The following is a 22,353-nucleotide window of genomic DNA, read 5'->3' on the forward strand; positions in this document are numbered from 1 at the left end:
CTTAATCCTTGAGTAATAACTTTCCATTCAGTTAATCCATGAAATATTTAGTAGGCAAATACCATGTTCTAGCCATTGTGCTGGGGCTACAAATACAAAACAAAAACAGTCTCTGATCTCAGAGAATTCTACTGGAGGAAAGGAGTGATGAATAATTTGTAGTTTGAAGGAAGAGCACTGATAGCTAGGAAATCAAAAAATCTATCTCTCATTTCTTTGTCTTTTTGCAAAGGCTGTGACCTTTAAACTTGGAATGCACTTTTTACTTCAGCCTCTTAAAATCACTTACCTAGTGTGAACTCAGATGCCTACTGCTGTTTGAGGCCTATCCTGATCTCATCTTTTCCCATTGCTAGTGCTTTTTCATCTACCATCTTACTTTAAATGTTTTATATTTACTTTTCTATATATGTAGAACATGCAGTGGAAAGAGTACTGGACCTGGAATTAGAAGACTTGGGTTGAAATCCTTCAACTTAACTTCCCTGTGTCCTTTTTTCCTTATCTGTAAAATGAGATAGTTGGAATAAATAACTCTGAAGATTCCTTCCAGCTCCAAATCTCAATAAGAATAGAAGCTCATTGAGGGCAGGGATTGTTTCATTTTTGTACATGTATCCCCCAGCAGCTAACAAGAGTGCCATGCTTATAATAAATAAGTTTAATGAGTCTGAGCTGAATCTTTTAAAGGAGGTTAAAGATTCTAAGAGGTGATGTTTAGGAGCAAGTACATTCTAGGAATGGAGAAACAACCTGATCAGAGACAGAAGATAGAATGCTGAATTCAGGAGTATCTTTCCTAGAATAGTCACTTTGTATCTTTTATTGACATGGAATTCTGTTCATTGAATTTCATTACTGTTTAAACTGACTTGCTTCAGTATATAATTGATGATTTATGAGCAGGAATACATTTTTGTGTGTTGTATAAATTTACACCTGAAAAGAACCTTGAAGATAATTTAGACCAGTCCTCATTTTATAATGAGAAAATTAAGACCAGTGAGATAATTATATACTAGAGCCATGTTCAAACCCAAATTCTCTGATAACAAATCTAATGCAATTTCAACTATACCATGCTGGTCTTTGAAAAACCTCAGGCTTGATGTAAAGCATCCACTCTGTGAGTTCTTCAAGATGCTAAGGTGTAATGGAAAAAGCATTAGTCTTAGAATTAAGAATTTTTTATGTGTGAGCTCCAGCTCTTTCATATTATTGGTAGTGGGAAAAATCACTTAATCCTTGTAATTCCCAGTTTCCCTATCAGGAAAAAAGAATAAAATAATTCTTGTCTAGTAGTTTTATAGAGTTGTTGAGAAGATCAAATAGGTATGTATGTGAAAGTGCTTTATAAACTGTAAAATACTGTATGCAAATGTAAAGCAGTCTTATTTCTCATTGATGTTCAGAACAGAAATATTACTTGTCCTAAATAATGATAACCATGAGAGAACTTCATTTGTCTCTGATGATGCTTTGCAACAGAATGAAAAACTCAATATCAAATTCACTTTAAAGAGTTGGGTGTTATGAGGATAGGAAGGAGATAAACTTTCAGGTCAGCTAATTACTTTTGTTCAGTCTAGTCAAATTGACTTTTTCTGCTACAGTAATGCTAAATTCCATGTATTTGACTCTGGTTCCCTACTTTTTCCCAGGTGGACATTAGGGCAGCAGTTTATGTTTAGTGGAACAAGACTATGCAAGATGTCTATGGGCAATCCAGTGCTCAATTGGTGAGTTAAATCTATTGTCATGTCCTCAAAAGAACATGGAGGTGGGGGTGAAGCATTTCAATCTAGGATTAAATTGGTGCAATTTGTAGAGAAGTCAAGTCTCATTTCAAGACCTCATCTAGGTACTGAGTGTCCTAGAAATTCCTCCACCCTAAACTCCTAGACTTGCCCAGTTGACTTTTCTCAAGAAATGACTGCACCTCAGAATTTGGAAATTTTTCTGGGGCTTCATTCTATTTTATTTGGCTACTGATTACCTGGAGGGGAATGTGTGTGAGTTTTTGTATCCTAGCACTAATTTATTTAACCTTCATCTAATGCTGTTCATAAAAGAAAAACAAGATTCAAGAAAAAAGCACAGATTTATGTGCCATTTGTTTTGGCTTGTTACTTTAAACAATGTATTCTTCATTAATTTGTTAAAGCAGAATGTTACAATACATTCTGCTTTAACAACTGTATAAACTTCTTATAGTTCAGAAACCTTGGTTTTGTAGAGCAGAGTCCATGTAAAATTTTGAGGTAAAGGTAAATTTCTTTGACATTTTAGCAGAAGCTCTTTGCTTATTTTTTAATACTAGTGATATAATTTGTTGGAAATAGTTCTGAATTATAAATCAGAAGTTCTGCATTCTGAACCTAAGTTATGCATTTCATGTAACTTTGAGCAAAGTATTTGTCCTCCCTGAGCTTTAGTTTGCTTATTTTAAAAATCTATTAACCTGGTGTGTATACCAGGACCATTGTGAAGCTCGAATAAGATAGTATATGCAAGCATTTTGGAAGTTGTAATTGACTAAAGACATGGGCTAAAAATAAGAAATCATAATTTCACCATTTTTACACTTGACTCTTTGGATGAATGTTTTAGAAAAACTTTAAGAAAAAAATCAAATATACTGTAATACTTGATATATAATATAGTATGGGCAAATTTTCATTTTTATACAGTTAGATTTTCATTTTGAGAACAGGCAAAAATGAAATCTCACATTTTGATAAAGGCTTCATTGGTAATAGGGTTTTATATATACATGCTAGAATTCATTGCAGTTGTTATAAATAAATGCTTTCTTAGTGAATATGATTACATCATACACAAAAATGAGCAGTTTCATTAGTTCATTATACCATAAGTATAAGTAGCCTTCTTACATTTTAATAGATGAATTTTTCTTTTGACATTATCAAAAAAAAGTCTTCACTTGTTGAACCAACCTTATGATGATGAGCCTTTCTAAACATAGCTAAGGTGGTCCCAAGCTTATTAGAACCTACAAGATAATACTCTCACTTGCCAAAATGGGAAAAATAAAATGCTAAAATTAATAGACGTCTTTTAGCATATAAATATCCTTTAGCAACTTTTTCCTGTCAAAATGGTATATCTCCCACTTCCCCCCACAAAAACACTAACAACTTGAGAAAATCATTCTAAAGCAACGAACCTTCAGTAGTTTTTGTTTTTATTTTGTTGGACAGAATTTGCATTTTAGCAAAATAAAGATTTGAAAATACAAATAATGCCCACTTTAAGTCATGGGTGGGTAAGCTTCACTTGTGACATTTTAATTCTGATAAAGATACTAAATTCTCCAATGCAAGTAAATTGCTTTGTTTTATAGGGATGTTTCACCAAAAAATGGTCTGGATGTATTTTTCTCACAAGAAAAATATGAAGAATATTCTTTGACTCCTACTTTAAAGGAACTACTTATTTTGTCCAAAAGGTAAAAACTTTAATTTTTCTTTTCTTTCTTCTTATACTTCATTCATAAAATTTATTAAGTTTTCATATTTAACTGAAAATTTAAAAGATTACCCAATCCTGATAAAAATGTCCATTCTCCATTATTTCTTTTTTCCTTAAATAGTTGTGATGTTGATTACCACTTTAAATATATCTTCTTAAAAAAACACACAAAAAAAATGAAAGTACAAAGTGTCTACTATTTAAATTGGCAGAAGAAAATTATTTTTTTAATTTAAAATTTTCTACTGATTTTATTTCATTAAAAAGTAAAAACAGTGCATTCATTCATTAAGAAAGGGTAGACAGATAATCATTATGCAAGGACAAAAAACAAAATAGTCCTTCCCCTCCAGGAACTATTGGGAGAGATGTCATATCATGCAGATAGTAAGTACAGACTAATTTCAAGGCAGATCGTGAGCTTTTGGGAAGCTTTGGTTAGATTTCCTATTGGATGAAGCACATCAGCTGGGCTTTGAAGGAAGCCAAGACTTCTGTGAGGTGGAAGTAAAAATGTTTATTTCAGGCTTTGGGAAGAGGGACAAAAAAGGAATGTAATGTCTAGCAAATGAGAGGTAGGTCACTGTGTTTGGAACATAGACCTTGTCAAAGTATAGTCATTCAGCGGGTATGTTAAGTGGGCACTGGGTGCTAGGAATACTCAAAACTGGAACTGTCTGACTTCAGTGAATTCATATATGAAATAAGCCTCTAAAGGTAGACTGGAGCCAGAAGAATTTGTGCTTTATCCTAATGACATTAGCAAAATATCAGGAATATTAAGAATATCGTTTTGGCCACTAGTGGAGGATAGATTGGAGAGAAGTGAAGCCAGGTGAAGACCAATTAGACAGTTTCAATAGTCTAGGTCAGACCAAAAAAAAAGTTATGCTCATTGTATCTCCCTTCTCACTTCCCGCTCATCAAGCTTTTGTAATCTGGCTTTTTTTCTGTACCTTTTTTTAGAAACTGCTTTCTCCAAGTATTAATGATTACTTTGTTGCTAAATTCACTGGCCTTTCTCAGTCCTCAATGTTCTAGAGAGTCCTATCTGCCTTACTTGTCACTGCCAATCACCTGTTTTTTCTGGCTTTTGGGGGGTTTGTGTGATACCATTCCATCGTTGTGTTGCTAGTACAATAGGATTTGATGAATACACTTTTGTTTCTATGTTTTTTTTATGCCCTTTTTGATTTTATAAACTTTGGTTTCTATCTCCTAATAGGTTCTATCTTTCTAGACTAGGGTCTTATGAATATCCATCATATTGTATTTGCTTCCTTGACCATTTTAATTGATCTTCTTTAGTACAGTAACTGCTTCCTTGAACCATACAAAATTATGAGTAACATTCTAGATATGAATGCATTGTAGTTCTGTATATAGCTGGAATAATTTTTTTCTGTTTCACCTGCAGCTTTTTTACAATGGCATGGGATAAATTTTCTTTTTGTATATTGTTTTGTTCATTATTTTGTACCTAAATGTGCTTTTGTAACTTAACTTCTTAACTTGTAACTGAAATGTGCTTTTCTTTAAAATCAAAATTTGCTAAACCAAATGGAAGAACACCAGTAACTGATTTTTCTCATGGCTTAGAAAAATAAAGGAAGGACTATTACATGACAAGAATATTTTCGAGTGCAAACAGGGATTGTGAATCATTGTACAGTGTGTGGGAAATGTTATGTATGTGATTGTTTACATGTTAAGACATAACCAGAAATTTTAATTCAGTTTCTAGTCTTAGTTTCCTGGTGCAAAAGTTTTGTTTGTTTTAAAACTGGTCTGTTGAAATTTAGCATTGCAATGATTAGTTGTAATTATATTGCCTTCAAGAATATAAGCTTAAAACCTTAGTGAAAAATTTCAAGGGGGAAGCCTTTTTTTTTTTTTTTTTTTTTTTTTTTTTGGATAACTTTCTTTTAACATATATTTTTTGAGAATTTCAAGAATTAAAAATTCTGCCACAGTCTTATTGATAGCTTTTGGTTTTAAGTTAGAGTAAAAAAATTGACTGAGTAGAAGCTTAATGTTAGAAAGTTTTTAAGCTATAGTGTAAGACAAAGGAAAATATAATCAAAATTAAGAATTAGACTGTATAGAGCTAGAATAGAAGGAGCAATTCTATAAATTTTTTTAAAGTAAATTCTTTAAACTTTTAAAGTTTACATATTGGAAATAGTGCAGTTTTGCATATACATGTACATTCATTCTTCTTTTTCATAGGACATCTGAATGGAACAGATGAGTAGGTAGTTGACAAAATGAAGGGAAAAAACTTCAAAACATCAACTGAAATAAAATATAATGCTGTAAATGTGGTTAGAGAAGCCCTGTCAGATGCTTTTGGTTTGTATCCTGATGAAGATTTTGACAGCCACTCCACAATGAAATGATCTTGATGTGCTGCCACTTCATTCTTTGCTGAATGTAGCCAATTTAAGCTGCTAGAATTTCTTGACATTCCTGCATTGGCATATCTGAGTCAGCATCTTGTTGCTGCAGTAGCTTAATTAAATTTGCCAGTTTGTGCCACAAGGACAGACATGTTCTCATATTTAGTGAGACAGCTGTGAAGCAGTATTGTTAAGAGTTGTGGACACGATACTGTTAGGTTTGAATAGCTCTCAAGACTTTTTCTTGTGAGAAATCAATTTGCTGTAATACATTTCTCCCAAGATCAGCAGTTAATGTTCATTTTGTTAACCTAAAATATGCTTATTTTTAAACAGTTATTGGAGAAAGCTTAGTAGTTTAACTATGTCTTCTTTAACCTGCATTATTTTTAGAGCCTACCTTTAGTGTCTATTCCTAGGATCCTTTCTCTATTTCACCACTTACTTATTAACAATTGGAATTGTCTACTAGTTCTGAACTTTCAAAACCAGCAGATCTTGAATTTTTGCTTTATTTCTGGCTAAATATTTTTTTCAATGTTGACTTGTTTGGGCATTTAATCATGATTATTTTCATTCCAAACACTGGAGTGCTTAGTAAATACAGGCATTATTAAAAGGGGTTCACTCCTTTTCCAGGCATATATCTGGACAATTCTTCCTCATAATCTCTTTTCCTGACGTACCAAGGACTTTTAGCAGCAGAGATTAAAATTTTTTTCATGAGTTGCTTTTAGCAGTTTGATGATCTCTTAAACATATAGGATCTCATTTGTCAGCTATCCAGATCCTGTGACCTGGATATATTTCTTCTCCCACTCCATTTCTGTTCTTTATTTTGAGGGTTTTATCTTTCAGTGTCCAGACCAAGAGATAAAAGATTAAAGCCACAGTGAAAGGTTGTTTATTAGGGAGTATCAGCTTACAAAATAACACTTAGAATAATACAGTAGAAGTTTTAGTTACTATGCCTCAGTGCTGAACATATAGTATATTTTTTTTGGTATCCTATAATTTAAGATTTCTTGTTAAAGCATTTTCATTTGTAAAGTAAGACTGGAGTTAAGTTATGAACAGGAAGAAAAGTCTTGCATATACATACTTCATTGTTCATAAGAGCTTAGTTATAAATAAATAAATAAATATAGTTAAGAATCTTTGGATTAATTTATTTGTTTTTCCTTAGTGCCTTTTTACTATGTAAAAAAACAAACAGGTCCCCACTAACATAACTATAATTATCTGAATTTTTTTTTTCCTACGAGTAAGAGAGCACAAAAAACACTTGGCTTGTGAGACGTGGGGTCTCGGTATGCCCATGACTGCTATAGATATTTGTACAAAATCTCTAATAAAACTATCGATTGAGTTTGAGGGATGAGGTGGGACAAGAAGAGCCAAGTTCAGAGGTTCTCTTCAGTGTTTCAGAATTTTGAATTTCTGAAATTGAAAACCTTCTAGTAATTGTTAATTCAGATTGCATCACTCTACCATAGCAAAATCTATGCTTAGTTGCCACTGATAATCATACTAATTTGTTTTTCTTACACAGGAATTTGAGCTTAATTACAGATAATTTATAACAAGAAAAATATATTAAAGCTTTGTAATTAAATCTGCAAATAAATATAACACCTGGATGGATAAGTGAAAAGACTCCCTTATTCATAAAGAAAGAATAAATAAAATGTAAGACCCGTATCTGTCTTTCTTTTTCTGTATATAAGCTGAAAGGTAAGCTTGTGATGCAACAATGTCCTGTAGAATATTTAATCTATAATAAATGCCAGTGCTGCAAGATGCAGGTGGTAGAGTTTTGATGGTACTCTAGAATTTACTCTGTTAATCATGATGTATTCTGCCTGGTGATTCAGAATCAAGAAACTCTACAACTGTCAGCCCTATTTTTCAAATACCAATCTTCATGGTTAAAAAAAACAAGTACTTCTAAATTGTAATTAATTTTTCCCCCTCATTTCAGACCTATAGGAGAAAATTTGGATGCATCAGCAAACCCTGTGGAAAATGAACCAGCAGTTAATTCAGCAGCTCAAGCAAATGCGGATGTTAAAACCACAATAGAAATTGTTCCCTTCCCAGAACCAAGAATTCCTTATCCTTATTTCTCTCGTTTCTCAGAAAGAGAACAGAAATGTTATGTGGATTTACACAATAAATATTCAAAAAAGCCTATAAATTTCAAGACTGTAGGGCTAAATAAGAAGGAATATTTCCAGTATATGGTATGTATTTTATCCTTCTTTTTTTTAGAAAATATTGACAAAATTTATTTTGTAACTTTCCACTTAAAAACAGTTAAAAACATTTGTATTAAGTTAAGAGTGGAAAGAGCTTTAATATTTCAAACATGAAAATATATTTCATTCCCTGTGCTTCATTTTCATAATAAATGGGAATAATCTGTTTTAACCTATTTCACAGTTGTTTTGAGGTTTAATTGAATATAATAATACATAAAATATTTGAACTGACAGATTCATACAATAGCTGCTTATTGGGCACATGTCTCAAAGTTGTTTTGAAAATTAAATGAACTAATACATGTAAAGAGCTATGGATGTCGTAAAGCACTAAATGAAGATTATTATGATGTGTATTTTCATCAGAAATAATAGACTTAAGTCTAGTAGTTTTAGAGGTATTCTTAGGAAGACCTAGTTTTGAGTCCTTTTTCAGATACTATTTTGCTATGTGATGGAATACAATTACTTCTCTCTGAGCCTTAGTTTCCTTATCTGTAAAATATGATAGCTGGTCTTAAATCTTTACTTGAAATCTATGATTTCATGATTCATACCTCCTTGTGGCTTGGGAGCGAGCCTGTATTTTTAAAGACTGGATTTAAAGGCTATGTATTTGCTCCTTTTTAACAAGCTAAAAAGACTTCAGATATGATTGCAATAATGGACTATGTGTTTCATCTGCTAACTAGCATAACAAGATAAAGAGAAGTAAAAAGAAGCTTCTTATCTTCTACAAATAATAGGTGGTTTTCTTGGCCATTGGAGCTTATAAATTCATTTATTAAAAAATACTGATGAAGTAATGGATCTTTGGAAGTTTTGAAGCATATTGTGTGTGAAAAGTATTTAAGAAATACAAAAACAAGGCATAGTATCTGCATTTATAAAACTTCCAGTCTGATATTTTACAAACTCTTTGAAAGCTAGAATCTGTGTTTTTCTTTAATTCCTGCTTTATTCAGGCAGTCAGTAAATTACAATTGTTAAGGAAATGGCTAAGATATAATGAGCTTCCCTTTATTTTTCATTTCTGCATTTTTAAAGTAGTTTAAATAAGATTTGCCTTTATTTCAATCCAAAGCTGAACTTATCTTCATTTCTACCATATCAAGTAATTTGAAAATTTGAAGGCTTTTGCTGAATTCCCTGATCTTTATTTATTTACTTCATAGTAGAGACTCAATAAAAGAACAGTTTTTACCTTTTAAGAGATGGTGTAGTCTCTTATATTTGGAAGGCAGCTAGGTGGTACAATGGATAGAGCACCAGGCTTGGAGTCATGAAGATCTGAATTCAAATCCAATTTCAGATACTTACTAACTGTGTGATCCTGGGAAAAATCACATAAGTTCTATTTGCCTTAGTTCCCATTTGCAAAATAGGAACAGGAGAAGGAAATGGCAAGCCCCATAAGTATTCTTGCCAAGAAAATGCCATGGACAAAGTCTTTGGGATCATGTAGCGTCAGAGATGACTGACCAACAGATTGTGTTTTAGTGATATATAATTTAAAATGAGTAAGGTGAAGAGACAAAAGATTTCAGAAATCTAATTGAAAAATCAGTTTAAGTAAGTTGGTACTTATAAGAAGAGGAAGCCAAACTGACTGAATGAGAAGTCTGAATTACAGGGCATTTTTATATACCATGTCATTTGCATGGTTCATATCTTAAACTGAAAATATGCTAACTGAATTTTGCCTACTAGTTCAACATTCAACACTTCTTGAAGAAGACTAAAATTCAAAATTTAAAAATAATAATTATCTCATTCCTTTGGACTAATTTAGAATTTGTTACTTGGTAATAAAAAGACTATCTTCAATACCTTTTAAAAAGTCTGATAAAAAATAATTTAATTAATTTTCAGTTAATAATTCTTACCTATGACAACTGTTTTCAAATACTAAAGAAACAACTATTTACATTGATTTTATTGCAAGGTCAATAGCACTTGGGCTGATGTACTAAAAGAAGTCATTCTTATTTTTACCCCTAGCAGGCAAAATATTTTGTTTTTAAAATAAATTTATGAATATCTATTTATGTTCCATGCCTGCTAGCCCATAGATTGCCATAGTAAAATAACTTTAAAGAATATGGTTTGTTTAAAATTATTTGGTTAAAAGATTGAATTCATTTATTTTTATAAATATATAAAATACATATATGAAAACTCATTTAATGAACATAATGCAATAATAAAATTAAAAAGCGCTAAAATGTATCACTGGACATTTTTAAAGGTGTTAACACACTTCATTAATCCTCCACGGGTTCCCAGATATCATTGCTAGAACCCTTCAGCCTGAATAATTTTTATCAGAGCTCTCACTCAAATGATTATTATACCTTAGTCTGCTTTTTTTTTCTTTTCCCTTTAGGACATGAAAAAATGTGTAAATGATGAAGTTGCTGAATTTCTAAAGTTTCTTCAGAATGCTGCAAAAAGTTGCAGTCAGGATTATGATATACTCTCAGATGAAGCACTTCTATTCACAAAGGTAAAGAATAGTAATGTTTGTAGATATCATTTTTGGAAAATCAACAGCAGCATAAAACGATATTTCAAAATGTATTTGCCCTTAGTATGTAATAAAATTCTAAAATGTATTTGCATGTAGGAAGCAGAATGCTAAAGTAGAACAAGAACTCACTAGAATCAAAAGACTTGGGTTCAGATTGCCTCTTTGATTCTTGCTACTTGTGTGAACTTGAACAGATAACTTCCCTGGGATTTAAAGGTTTTCTCAGGTAAAATGTGGGAGTTGGATTAAATAATCTTTGAAATAACGTCCCTTCCGGTTTTAGTGATTCATAATTGGCCTGCTTTAGTTGAATTGCAAATATTTTTTCAATTCCAATATTCATTTGGTATTAACATCTCATTTCTTTTATTCTTTCATGTAGTGTAAAAGTAAAAATATTATAAAAAGTGCCAATCATAGAATCACACAATTTCAGAGTTGGAAGGGATCTCAGTGACGAATTAGCCCAACAAATGTTCTGAAAAGAATTTTTTCTATAAGTTCTCCTCTATGATAGAAGAATTTCAGTGAGGGAGATTCCACCATTTCTAGAGACAGCTTATTCTATTTTTGAGATAGCATTGATTTGTTAAGAATTTCTCTTCACATCAAGGCTAAATTTGCCCTGCCCTTTTGTAAGGTTAGGTAGGATGCTGACAGGACAGTATATTAACTTTAATATTACCACCTCAGACAACATATATAAACCTTAACATATCAAGTGATTTTTGATTGCTCAATCAAATTACCCAGCTATCTATGGATATTATTACTCTAACATATTAAGTATTACTAGGTCAGTCAGCAAAGATAAGTGCTACTAAAGGTAAGTGTTTTATGGATTTTTATAGTTTTGTTCCCAGATATATCTGTGAATCTGAAATAGTTTTTATTATTTACAATTAGTCACCTGAAGCAGTTTTGAATTATCTTTAAAAAATTAAGTAACTAAATGCTTCACGATGAAGCCTTATCATCAGAGAAGTTAAAAGATGAAAGAAGAGGGCCTATGTACACTAGAATATTGAGAGCAGCACTTTTTTGTAACAGAGCACTAGAAACAAAATACATACTCTTAGGAGAATGGTTAAACAAATAGAGTATTATAGTGTATTGGAGTCTTATAATTGCATAAGAATTGAAGCCTATGAAGAGTTCAGAGAAACATGGACAGACTTAGATAAACTGACATAAAATGAAATAAGCAGAACTGGGAAAACAATATACCTGTCTCTTGTAAAATAAATGGGAAAAGCAGAAACAAAGAAATAAAAAAAAGTTAAAACAACCAAGCTTAGTTTCTTTGTAATCCTGTGTGTTTTATACAAAAAAAAAAGCTAAGAAAATATATCTTCCTCTCTCCTTTGCAGAGTCAAGGAACAACAGGTTTAGAACATGATATATCCTAGCTGACTTGATTGATAATATGTTCATTTGATTTTTCTCAACTACTTTTTTCTTCCCTTGTTAATTTTAGTTATAAGGAAATGAATTTCTAGAGATAGGAGGATATATTTGGAGTTATAACTGATGTAAAAACAAGATAGGAGAAACTTTTTAAAGTAAAAAAAAAAGAAAACAAAAAAGAATTATGAGAATTTTATGCATATGAACTCAAAGGAAGTTGTGTGATAATTATTTTATGGGGTCTAAACATAGATCTCAAGGTACAATGTCTAATTTATTTTCTCATGTTAGAATAAAGTAGCAATAAAATATTTTTAATGAAATTGTTACCAAAGTATGATTTTTAGAGACTTATATTGATCTTTTTTTAAAACCTTTTTTTTTTTTAAACAAAACATGTTTTTAATTTTAGATTCCCTAAAAGTCTTTATTTTTCATTATCAAGATCTTCCTAATATGGAAGGATTTTAATTTAATTTTAATTAAAAATGTTCAAGAGATATAGTTTCTGGGTAATTTAATAATTTTATTAAGAAGGTCAGCACATTTTTTAATAAAAGAATGGTCATTTGGTCATCTTTCTTAGACCAAAAGACAATCATTGGAATGGGACTCACAGTTTATGTATACCAAAGAATATGTGTTCCCCAAAGTGATTGGTTAATAATGAGAATAGTGTTACAATTGCACTGAGAGTGACATCATGTCTCCCTTGGACAAAGAGATTGTATCTATACTCAGATCACCTCCAGCCTTAGGCAGTGTATTCAAAGAATTTATAACTTCTCCTCACTACTCACTCCCTCTCCCCAAGTTGAGCAGAACACAATAACTACTCTATCAGGATAATGTCTGAACAAGAAAGAAAAATCTCATCATCAGCAATGTTCTCTCAGAGACTAAACTTTTTTAAAAAGTTTAAAAAAAAAAAAACTTTTAAAAGACGATGGAACTTTGGATCTGCCCATATCATTGGTTATTAATAATCATTCCTCTCTATAGAATAATACATATATAGAATATATGTTGCAGTAGCTGTATCCTCAGTTTTCTTGGAAGGTTCAGTCCCAATTTGATGACCAGAAAGCATACTTTTAGTGAAGCTTTGAAAAAGTACTATCTGTCAGGATTGCATAACTGGCAAAATAGTGAAGTAGTTACAGTCTACAAATTTCTCTATTCTAAAACTTCAAAAGAAAGGAATTATACACAAAATCTTGAATTAATGCAGAGTAAATAACTTGCCCAGGGTTATCAGTCAGGATATGTTGGAGGTAAGATTAAAACTCAAGTGTGGCTTTCTGTCTATTGTGCCATGTTACTTTTGAAAAGGAAGATGAAAAAGCTTCATGAATTAATACTGAAGGATTTTATTAGAGTTCCCATTCATCATCCCTACTTCTGTGTTTAACTCTCTATGTTCAGCGTAGAGAGCACAAGCAAGCCTGATTTTTTTATGACTTGGGCTTCAACTGTAGGGCTCCTTCCTAGCAGTAACTGTCTGGAGCATATCTCCACAAGTGTGTAGAAGATAGCAGATTCTGATTTTGTCCTGTGTATCAGAAGGGGACATCGACAGATGGTGGAGTGGTGCTTTACTGTTACATTACAGTATTTACTGGGGCAGAGGGTTTTAACTTGATCCTTGAACTTTTTTTTTAATTTAAGTAGAATATTTGATATAAATATATTGTTACAATATACAATATTTGACAAATGCAATTGGTTTCTTTTGTAATCTTCGTGTATTTAAAAATACCATTCTGAGAAAGGGTCCATAAACTTTACCAGTCTGCCAAAACAGGGTCCATAATACAAAAACAAAAAACCCTTAAAAATTAGGGGACTTGAATTTGTATAGGTCTTGAGGGAAAGAACACTGGAATCCTGACTAGGGCCGGTCCTCTCCCAATGAAGTTACTTAGGGTATTGATTTGGGGACGATGGAGCTTGTGTCCAGACCTGAGAAGCCTTCATAATGTCCAGTGTCATTTAACCATGCAAAGTAGAAGGGGCAGGACCCAGAGAGTGAGGAGGAATTAGAAAAAGGAGGTGAAAGGAAAAGCAAAGCTAAAAAACTAAAAGAAAGATAAGAAAAGAAAGCCTGAATAAAAACCTACCTTGAAAGAAAGGAAAATAATACAAAGGTGATCTGTACAGTGATGCCAAAACACACTGATCAAGCAGAATTTAAAGGAAAATGAATTAATATTAACTGATGAAAAAGAGAATCATGTGAACTCAGAGCTCATGAAACAATAGCAAGAATTCCAGAATGGTTGAAAAGAAAAACAAAACTCTTAAAAGAAGAAATTTGGAATGAATTTAGCTTGGAAATCAGAGCTTTCAACATAGAATTCAAAAACTCAAAATAAAAAATGAACACATGATGGAAAAATTTTTAAAAGAAGCTCTAAGGCAAACCTACAGGTGACCTTGAAGATAAGATACGTAGAAATAACTTTAGAATTACAGGGTTTCTCAAAAAACATGACAAGTAAGTTAACCTCTGTTCCACAGTGCAAGAAATAATATTAAGAAGACTCTCTAGATTAGAACTTATGAATAGTAACAAAACATAAATTGAGAGAATCTACAGGTTTCTGCTAGAAAAATACTCTGAACTTCAAATTCCAAGATATGAAGTGATTATATTTCATAATTTCAGTAATGAACAATAAACTTTTCAAGTGGCCAAGAGAAAGACATGTGAAGAAAATAATTTGAATAACATTGCTATTCTGTATTGATGAAAAAAAACAGAGATCAAACTTCAGTCCTATGCAATATATCCTTCATACCTGTGCCTAATTGTCAATAAATATTTGTTCCACCAAAAGATATTTGACATTTTTGAGAAAAAAAAATTAACTTAAAACCAATAAGCAGATTATTCAATATCCAAATACTTCAAAGGAGTATTTAAAATGTCAACAAATAAAATTATCAAGACTAAGTGATGAAATCAACTTTCTCACATATGTGGGTTATTGTTTAGGAAAAATATCTAAATATTCTAGAAAGAAGTTAGGAGTTAATGCTCAGAAAAAGATTAAAATGCTGAAAACCTTTGTCCCATAGATTCCTTTGTTAGGCATGTGTCCCAAGGACATCAAAGATAGAAATGGCTATTAGTTGGGGAAGGGTGAAACAAATTATGGTAAATTCATGTAATATATTACTGTGCCCTTAGAAATGATAACTATATGAAGACCATAAAGAAGCATGAGAAGACATAACTTGAATCAAAATGAAGTGAAAATTACCAGGAAAATAATATACAGTATGGCTTCAACATATTAAAAAAAGTTAAAAAAAAAAAAATAACTGAGTGATCTGTATTATAATGAAGAAGTTGGGGCAGGAAGAAGGAATGAGGAAATGTACTTTTTCTTTGCAGTCAGGGTGGATTGGGACCAATACTGTGAGGCATAGTGTTGCTCAGATGTACTAAACTCCCCCCCACCCCCCCTTTTATTCATTGTTACAAAGAATGGCTCTCTAGAGAGGTGAAATATGAATGATATATTTAGGAATAAAAGATGAAGTGAAAACAAAAGATATCAATAAAAATCAGGAACAAAAACCTAAACAAATAAAGCCCAAACCTCATTTATATCAATTAGCCTTTAACCTACCTACCTTGATAAGAAATTATACAGGAGTTAAGAAGGTTAGCATAAACTGGGATTGAGAATAATGTGAGATTAGGGCAGATAGGAAATTGTATGAGTAGGACAGTTCCAGTTTTATTTGTTTTTTTTTTTGTTTGTTTGGTTGATTGGTTTTTTAGAATTGTTCATACAAGTAGAAAAATAAACAGAAGGCTGCTTATTACAAAGAACATTTCAAAAAAATTTTTCCAGACTACTTTTTTGATAAAAAAATAAATTCAAAAAGATCCTCAAATTATATTTAGCAATGGAACAAGTATTTGTGATTCAGAGTCATGAAATTAAAAGTATTTCAATACCAAAGAAAAGAAATTCTTTTTTCCTCAATCACTTGTCTGTTAGCATAATCAACATGGCCTTTAAGAGTAAAATTATGTATTTCAACTTTCTTTACAATTAAATTTTCATGTTTCATTAATATTTTGCAAGCAGTTTAGAAGGGGGATAATTCTTGCAGTTAAAATCAAATATAACTCACTTCACCAAAGAATTCGAAATGGAGGGGATACCCATCAGTTGAGAAGTGGCTAAACAAGTTGTTTATGATTATGATATAATACTATTGTACTATAAGAAATGGTGAGCAGAATGACTTCAGAAAAACCGAATGTGAAATAATACAAAGTGAAGAGCAGAACCAGGAGAACATTGTATACAGTAACAATATTGTGCGGTGATCAGCTGTGAATGACTTAACTCTTGGCAATACAATGATCTAAAACAATTTCAAAGGGCTGATGAGGAAAAATGCTATCTCTCTCCTGAGAAAGAATTGATGGAGTCTGAATGCAGGGCTAAGGATCCTTTTTTTTACTTTATTTTTCTTGGGATTTCTTTTTGGTCTGTGTTTTCTTTCACAGTATGACTAATATGGAAATATGTTTTGCATGATTATACATTTACAACCTATATTTCCATATTTCTTATCTTCTAAATGAAGGGAAAGAAAAGGGAGTAAAGAAGAGAATTTGGAACTCAAAATTCTAAAAGATCAATATTAAAAATTTTTTTTACATGTAATTAAAAAAAACAATATTTTAAAAGCTAAAAAAATTCATCTCCTGTTTTTGATACTTTGGGTAACATGATTTTAAAGTCACCTCATGGTGTTTTATCTTTTTAAGCAATATTTTTAAATTTCATTAATTTCTCTAATTGTCTCAGTAGCCAGTAAAAAGAAGCTCCTAATCATTTTGTGTTTGACTGCATCAGCAGGCTGAACAGCAGTTTTCTATTTGTTTTAGATTTTTAAAAATTTATCTTTATAATGGGAAATTAGACTTGAACAAATTAAGATAAGAATAATCAGAATGTGGTTAATGGATGTTAACATGACTTTTTATATTCATTAAGTTTTATTTGGAATTATGTTTAGTTATACTGATATTTTATCTTTATTTTTAGACCTGAAATAATTATGCAAATTGATTTTTTTGTGTGACATTTTTAGAAAAATAACTATATGCATACTTGATCTTGTTTTCTTATAGCAATTTTTAAGTGCTTCAATTGAACAAGTAAAAAAGTATCCTGAAATCTACTCACTCCATGAAATCACTAGCTTAATGGGATTCCTCCCAACTAGAACAGAGATGGGATTAAAATTAGAGAAAACTGTCCTTGCATTGGTAAAGTATATTTGTACTTTGAGTATTAATATTTTGTTGTTTTTTATTTTTAATTTATTTTTAATTTTTTTATAATTTGTTTTTTCAAATTATTTCTGTGCATTGAATATAGACATGATCTTATATTTTGAAAGGGTTTTGATATGATAATAGGATCTATTTTTTTTTCAACATTTAAATGGATCAGCATATCTCCTCCCTTCAGTAGACTATCTTTCACTTTATTCTGTATATTTTTTGTCTCTGTCTTATAAACGTTTATAAAGAATCTAACCAATATGCTAAAAGTCTTTTTAATTCTTCAGTTTCTTAGGAGCAGATACATATCTAATTTTCATTCTCACTATGTGGTTAATCCATCTCCTTCTTTCCAGTTATTCATGTTCTAGTTATAAAGTAGTCACAACAATAAGGAATCTAAAGAGCAGAAACCACATCAAACAGAAAATCTTATCTCCTTGCCAAGTGGAGAAACATATTTTCTAGGATTCAGCTAAATTTAGTACACATTTATTAAGTGCCTACTTTGTGTCAGACCTGTATTAAGTGCGGTTAAGAAAAAGAAAGACAGTTTCTACTGGCAAGGAGCTTACAATCTGATGGGGAAAGAAATTGAAAAGGAAAAAAGAGGGACCCTCAGGGACTCTCCAGTGTGGGGACATGCTGAACCAAGGAGTCTAAACAAGCAGAGTTGGTGATGGAGAATAGAGAATTACCTGGAATTTGTTCTGGTTTAAAATAATTTCTAAGAGCTCAGAGAATGAGGGTGAAAGACTTTGAGTAGTATTGGCTCCAAAAAAAGGAAGTAATATAGAGAAAAAAGGTAGTAGAAAGCCAGATGATCTCAAGGGCATTTGAAAATGAAAATTAGAAAAAAAAAAAATCAATTAGTGAAAAACTGAACAAATCTGTTGGCATTTTTGTAACAAATTCTTTTCTTCATCAATGACAGTGGAAAATCACATTAGGAATATAGCATCTAGATTCAGTATGTTACATTAAGAAATGGTAAGACAAAACTAAGAATAGTAGGTGGATCTGACCAAGTATAAACAGGAAAAATCGGTGCCAGAAGACATTGGATTTGAGATTCCAAGTGCATTGGTCAGTAATCCAATTGATTGGTTAAAATCACCATTACCACTCCAAGAAAGTGATTGATTGTAAATCAAAAACTGTTAACAAGAGCCTTTTTTCTCATTTTGTAAAATTTTTATGAGAATGATATACATGATATATCAAAGATATACTTCATTAAAACATGAGAAGAAAACAACTAGTCTTTCACAAATGAAATTCTATAGCAGGCTACATCTTCATAAATTGAATAATTGACAGAAAGATGTAGAAGATAAAAATCCAAATTCTTTTGAAACAAATTTGGTTCTTTTTTGTTTGTTTTATTTCATTGCCAAATAAAATGAGTGTTCTATATGCACAATAGATCTGAAAAGGATTGTACATGTAACTAGATATATAATATACGCTACTTAAATTTCTTTCAAAATATATAAAAAATACAAATTTCAGAACTATTTTGCTTATGTGTGATTCTTTCTACCTTTTCTTCACTTCTGTAAATTTGTTAATTGAATAAAATTTTACTTTAAAGGAATCCAGAAGTTTTCTTCTTATGTACATTGAGGTCATCCAAAATGTGTTAGTTAAAAACTATAGGAAAATTTAACAATTCTTTGGTTTTCTAAAATGATAGATTTTTATTGAAATTTCTTGTTTTTGTATCACTGATGTTTCTTCCTGTGTCCACATTCCTCCTCTCAGAGCACCTCTCATAACAAATAATTATTTCAAAAGGGGAAAAAAGTTCATTAAAAACCAACTAATACATTGAAAAAAATAAGTTAATATTCCACTGCCATGGACCTCTACTACTTCTAAAGGATGGGAGAGGTTGTGTTTTCTTACATCTTTTCTTTGAGGTCAAACTTGTTCTTCATAATTTGACAGTATTCAGTTTCAGTTTTTTTTGTGGTGATTGTTCTTTCTGTTTGCATTGTTGTGGTCATTGTATATGTTATTTTCTTGGCTCTGTTTACCTAACTTTGTATTAGTTTATATAAAACTTTACATATTTCTTTATATTCATCATGTTTGTTTTTTTTATATCATTGTAATATTATTCCATTATATTAAGATAACATAATTTATTTAGTCATTCCTCATTTGATGGTTTATATTGTTTCCAGTTCTTTGCTATCACAAAAAGTGCGGCTATAAATGTTTCATTGTTTTTTGATTCTTAATATCCAGGGAATCATAAAATCACAATATATGTTCACCTGAGGTGTTTGCCACCATTTAGAAGAAGTTCACTTAAGAGTCCAAATTCAGCAGGGATTTCCTTGGAGATTGTAAAGTTCCTCCCAAGTTTCTTACTGTAAATGAGAGCTATAGTCATTTTAGAAAAATGACTGGCCTAAAAGTTCACAATGGAAAAAGCAAAATGAATGAAGAAATCCTATTTCCTGTATTATAATATACGATTTATTAGATAATCTAGAGAGTTAGTTCAGAGTACTTGGTTCAATACTTCAAATAGATAGTAAACAGAGCCCAGAGTTGAATAAGAGGAAAAGAATAGATTGGAATACAGCTGGAAGAATATATTTTTACCCATCCCAAACTGTTTGATGAAACAAAAATCCACCAGTATTCTTCTGATTGTGTTATATGTTAGCACATCTTGTAACATCACAATCTCTGAAGAATAACATATGACACAAAGAGAAATGGTAAGCCTGAAGAAACTATAACATAAATATGTAAGAAACAGTGTAAAAATAACTAGATGTCTGATTGCTGTGATTCAAAAAGAAGTAAGACTATCCTTGTAGGGAATCCTGTGAGGGATAACATACATAGGGCTGCATGTTGCACAGATACCTAATAAATTGGGCACCTATGGAGAATTTATAAAATAGCTGAACAAGAGCAAAACAGGATGAGAAATCATGGGTCTATAGCAATATGCACCATTGGAAAAAAATATTTGTATAGTGGTTAGTACAATGCCTTGCAAATAGTGGCTGCTATGTAAATATTGTCCTTCACTTTTCTCCCTCTTACCCCCTTCAAATATTAAAATGTCTTTTTCACAAAAAAGATTCCATTTCCCAACAACTGGACCTTTTCATCATCTGTTCCCCATGCTTACGATTCTTTCCCTTATCTCATTTTCTGGCTTCTTTTAAACCCCAGCTAAAATACTACTTTTTTCCAAAAAAGCCTTTCCCAATTTCCCTTTAATGCTAGTGCCTTCCCTCTGTTAACTTCATTTTATATTTATACACACATTCACATATATACACATAGACATAAACATATATAAATCTTATTTGTACAAAATTATTTACATGTTGTAAATTACCCTGTGAACTCCTTTAAGAAGAGAGACTGGGCTTTTTTTTTTTTTTTTTTTTGGGGGGGGGGTTGTATCCCCAGTGAATAGCACAATGCCTGGCACATAGTAAGTACTTAATAAATGATTATTGATTGATGTCCTTGTTGATATTTTTCACAACACTTCTTCATGTACAGGTATTTATAGCTTTTCTGTATCTTTGCATTTGGTTGTATAGATTTGATTAAAATGGATAAATGTTTGGCACAACTAATATACATTGAGAATCCATTATAACCTGTGTTCCAGCACAATCTAATGTAACTTGCTTATGGTAGAGGAGGAAGCTAGATAGAATGTAGAAAAAGGAAAGAAGTTTGGCTTGATATTGTTTTGTACATCCTTTTTTTGTCTACTCCCAAAGAGAGAGCTATTCTAAAACATCCTCCAATAAGGAACCTAGTGGCATTTATTAGGTAGACAGGGACTTGCCTTACCATGGTAGTCCCCACAGTCTTTCAAATAAAGGGAATTTTTGTTGTGAAACCTGGAAGCTTAAGCCATATTTCTGAGGCCTCTCCATCTTCCCTACCCCCTCCAATTTTCTATTCTAGAAATATTATTTTCCTTGTTTTCACTGAGACATTTAGTTTTTGATGTTAGCATCATTGGGGTTATAATATAGATAATATGGTAGTAAGTACTGCATTGATTCTTATGGTAACTTTTTTCCTTTGAAGGAAACCCTGCTGCCCTGATCCAAGTACTGATCCAGGGTCAATATAGTGGAAAGATGGAGTCTATCTGTATTCCTAATTTGCATTTGCCTTTCTTTTCATAGAGATCCTTTGCTTAAAGAGTTTTACTAACACACTCTGGCTGTGTTGAAGAAGTTAAGAGTTCAGTTTTATTTTTCTGTGATGAGAAAAATGAGGGTTTATTAAGAAAAAACTTATATCACTATCTTTCTAGTAAAACATTAATTTTCCCTTATGTTATTTAGGGTAATGTAAAGTTTGCAAAATTATCATTTCCTTTGATGCCTGCTGAGTTGCAGCTCTCCATAGATTATAAATCTACATCAACTATTGATACACCAGAGCAAAAAGCTGCTGCAATACATTATGTGAGTAACCCTTAACATGACTGTCCTAGAATGTTTTATAAGTAAATTAAATATATGCAAATAATTATTTGTCTTTTGTGCATCCATTAGAAAGGTTTCAGAGATTTTTAAGTTAATTGCACTTGAACTCCTTTCTCCTAATTTTGCTCTGCATTTTTTTTATATTTAATTAATAAAGAAATGTGTTATTCAAAGAAATAACTGAAATTTATTTTTCAGGATATTAGTACAGATCCAAATGCTGAAAAACTTGTGTTGAGATATCATCCTCAGATAGCTCTCACCAGTCGATCCTTATTTACCTTGTTGAATAATCATGCACCTAATTATAAGGAACAATGGGAAATTCCAGTGTGTGTGAAGATCATTCCAATTACAGGTTTGTGATTTCCCTCACACTAATTTTGCTAGAGGAAAGGAAAGAAAATACTTTATAATTATATAAACTTCCATGGCTCTTTTCAAATGCTGTAAG

The 22,353-nt window shown here is 31.4% G+C and overlaps 2 protein-coding genes across 2 annotated transcripts in view; both read left to right on the top strand.

Moving 5' to 3' along the window:
* Positions 1-1,587: 1,587 nt before the first annotated feature.
* LOC127546890 (little elongation complex subunit 2-like) lies at positions 1,588-10,451 on the top strand. Its single transcript, XM_051973797.1, has 4 exons — positions 1,588-1,739; positions 3,365-3,469; positions 7,873-8,134; positions 10,401-10,451. Exons 1-4 carry the CDS (start codon positions 1,684-1,686, stop codon positions 10,449-10,451), a joined length of 474 nt encoding a protein of 157 aa, XP_051829757.1. The 5' UTR covers positions 1,588-1,683.
* An 87-nt stretch (positions 10,452-10,538) lies between these two features.
* The window catches only part of LOC127551303 (little elongation complex subunit 2-like), a 48,500-nt gene continuing 36,685 nt past the window's right edge, over positions 10,539-22,353 (top strand). The window contains exons 1-4 of the mRNA XM_051980935.1: positions 10,539-10,658; positions 17,254-17,391; positions 21,756-21,878; positions 22,098-22,257. Of these exons, the coding sequence (XP_051836895.1) occupies positions 10,542-10,658; positions 17,254-17,391; positions 21,756-21,878; positions 22,098-22,257 (538 nt within the window). The 5' untranslated portion in view covers positions 10,539-10,541. The remainder of the gene's footprint in view (positions 10,659-17,253; positions 17,392-21,755; positions 21,879-22,097; positions 22,258-22,353) is intronic.

Source organism: Antechinus flavipes, chromosome 2 (assembly GCF_016432865.1).
Source record: "Antechinus flavipes isolate AdamAnt ecotype Samford, QLD, Australia chromosome 2, AdamAnt_v2, whole genome shotgun sequence".
NCBI lineage: Eukaryota > Metazoa > Chordata > Mammalia > Dasyuromorphia > Dasyuridae > Antechinus > Antechinus flavipes.

Coding starts and splice junctions, on each gene's coding strand:
- LOC127546890 (XM_051973797.1), top strand. CDS start 1,684: ATGTTTAGTGGAACAAGACTATGCAAGATGTCTATGGGCAATCCAGTG. Junction 1,740..3,364: donor GGCAATCCAGTGCTCAATTG/GTGAGTTAAATC, acceptor TTTGTTTTATAG/GGATGTTTCACCAAAAAATG. Junction 8,135..10,400: donor AGGAATATTTCCAGTATATG/GTATGTATTTTA, acceptor ACATTTTTAAAG/GTGTTAACACACTTCATTAA.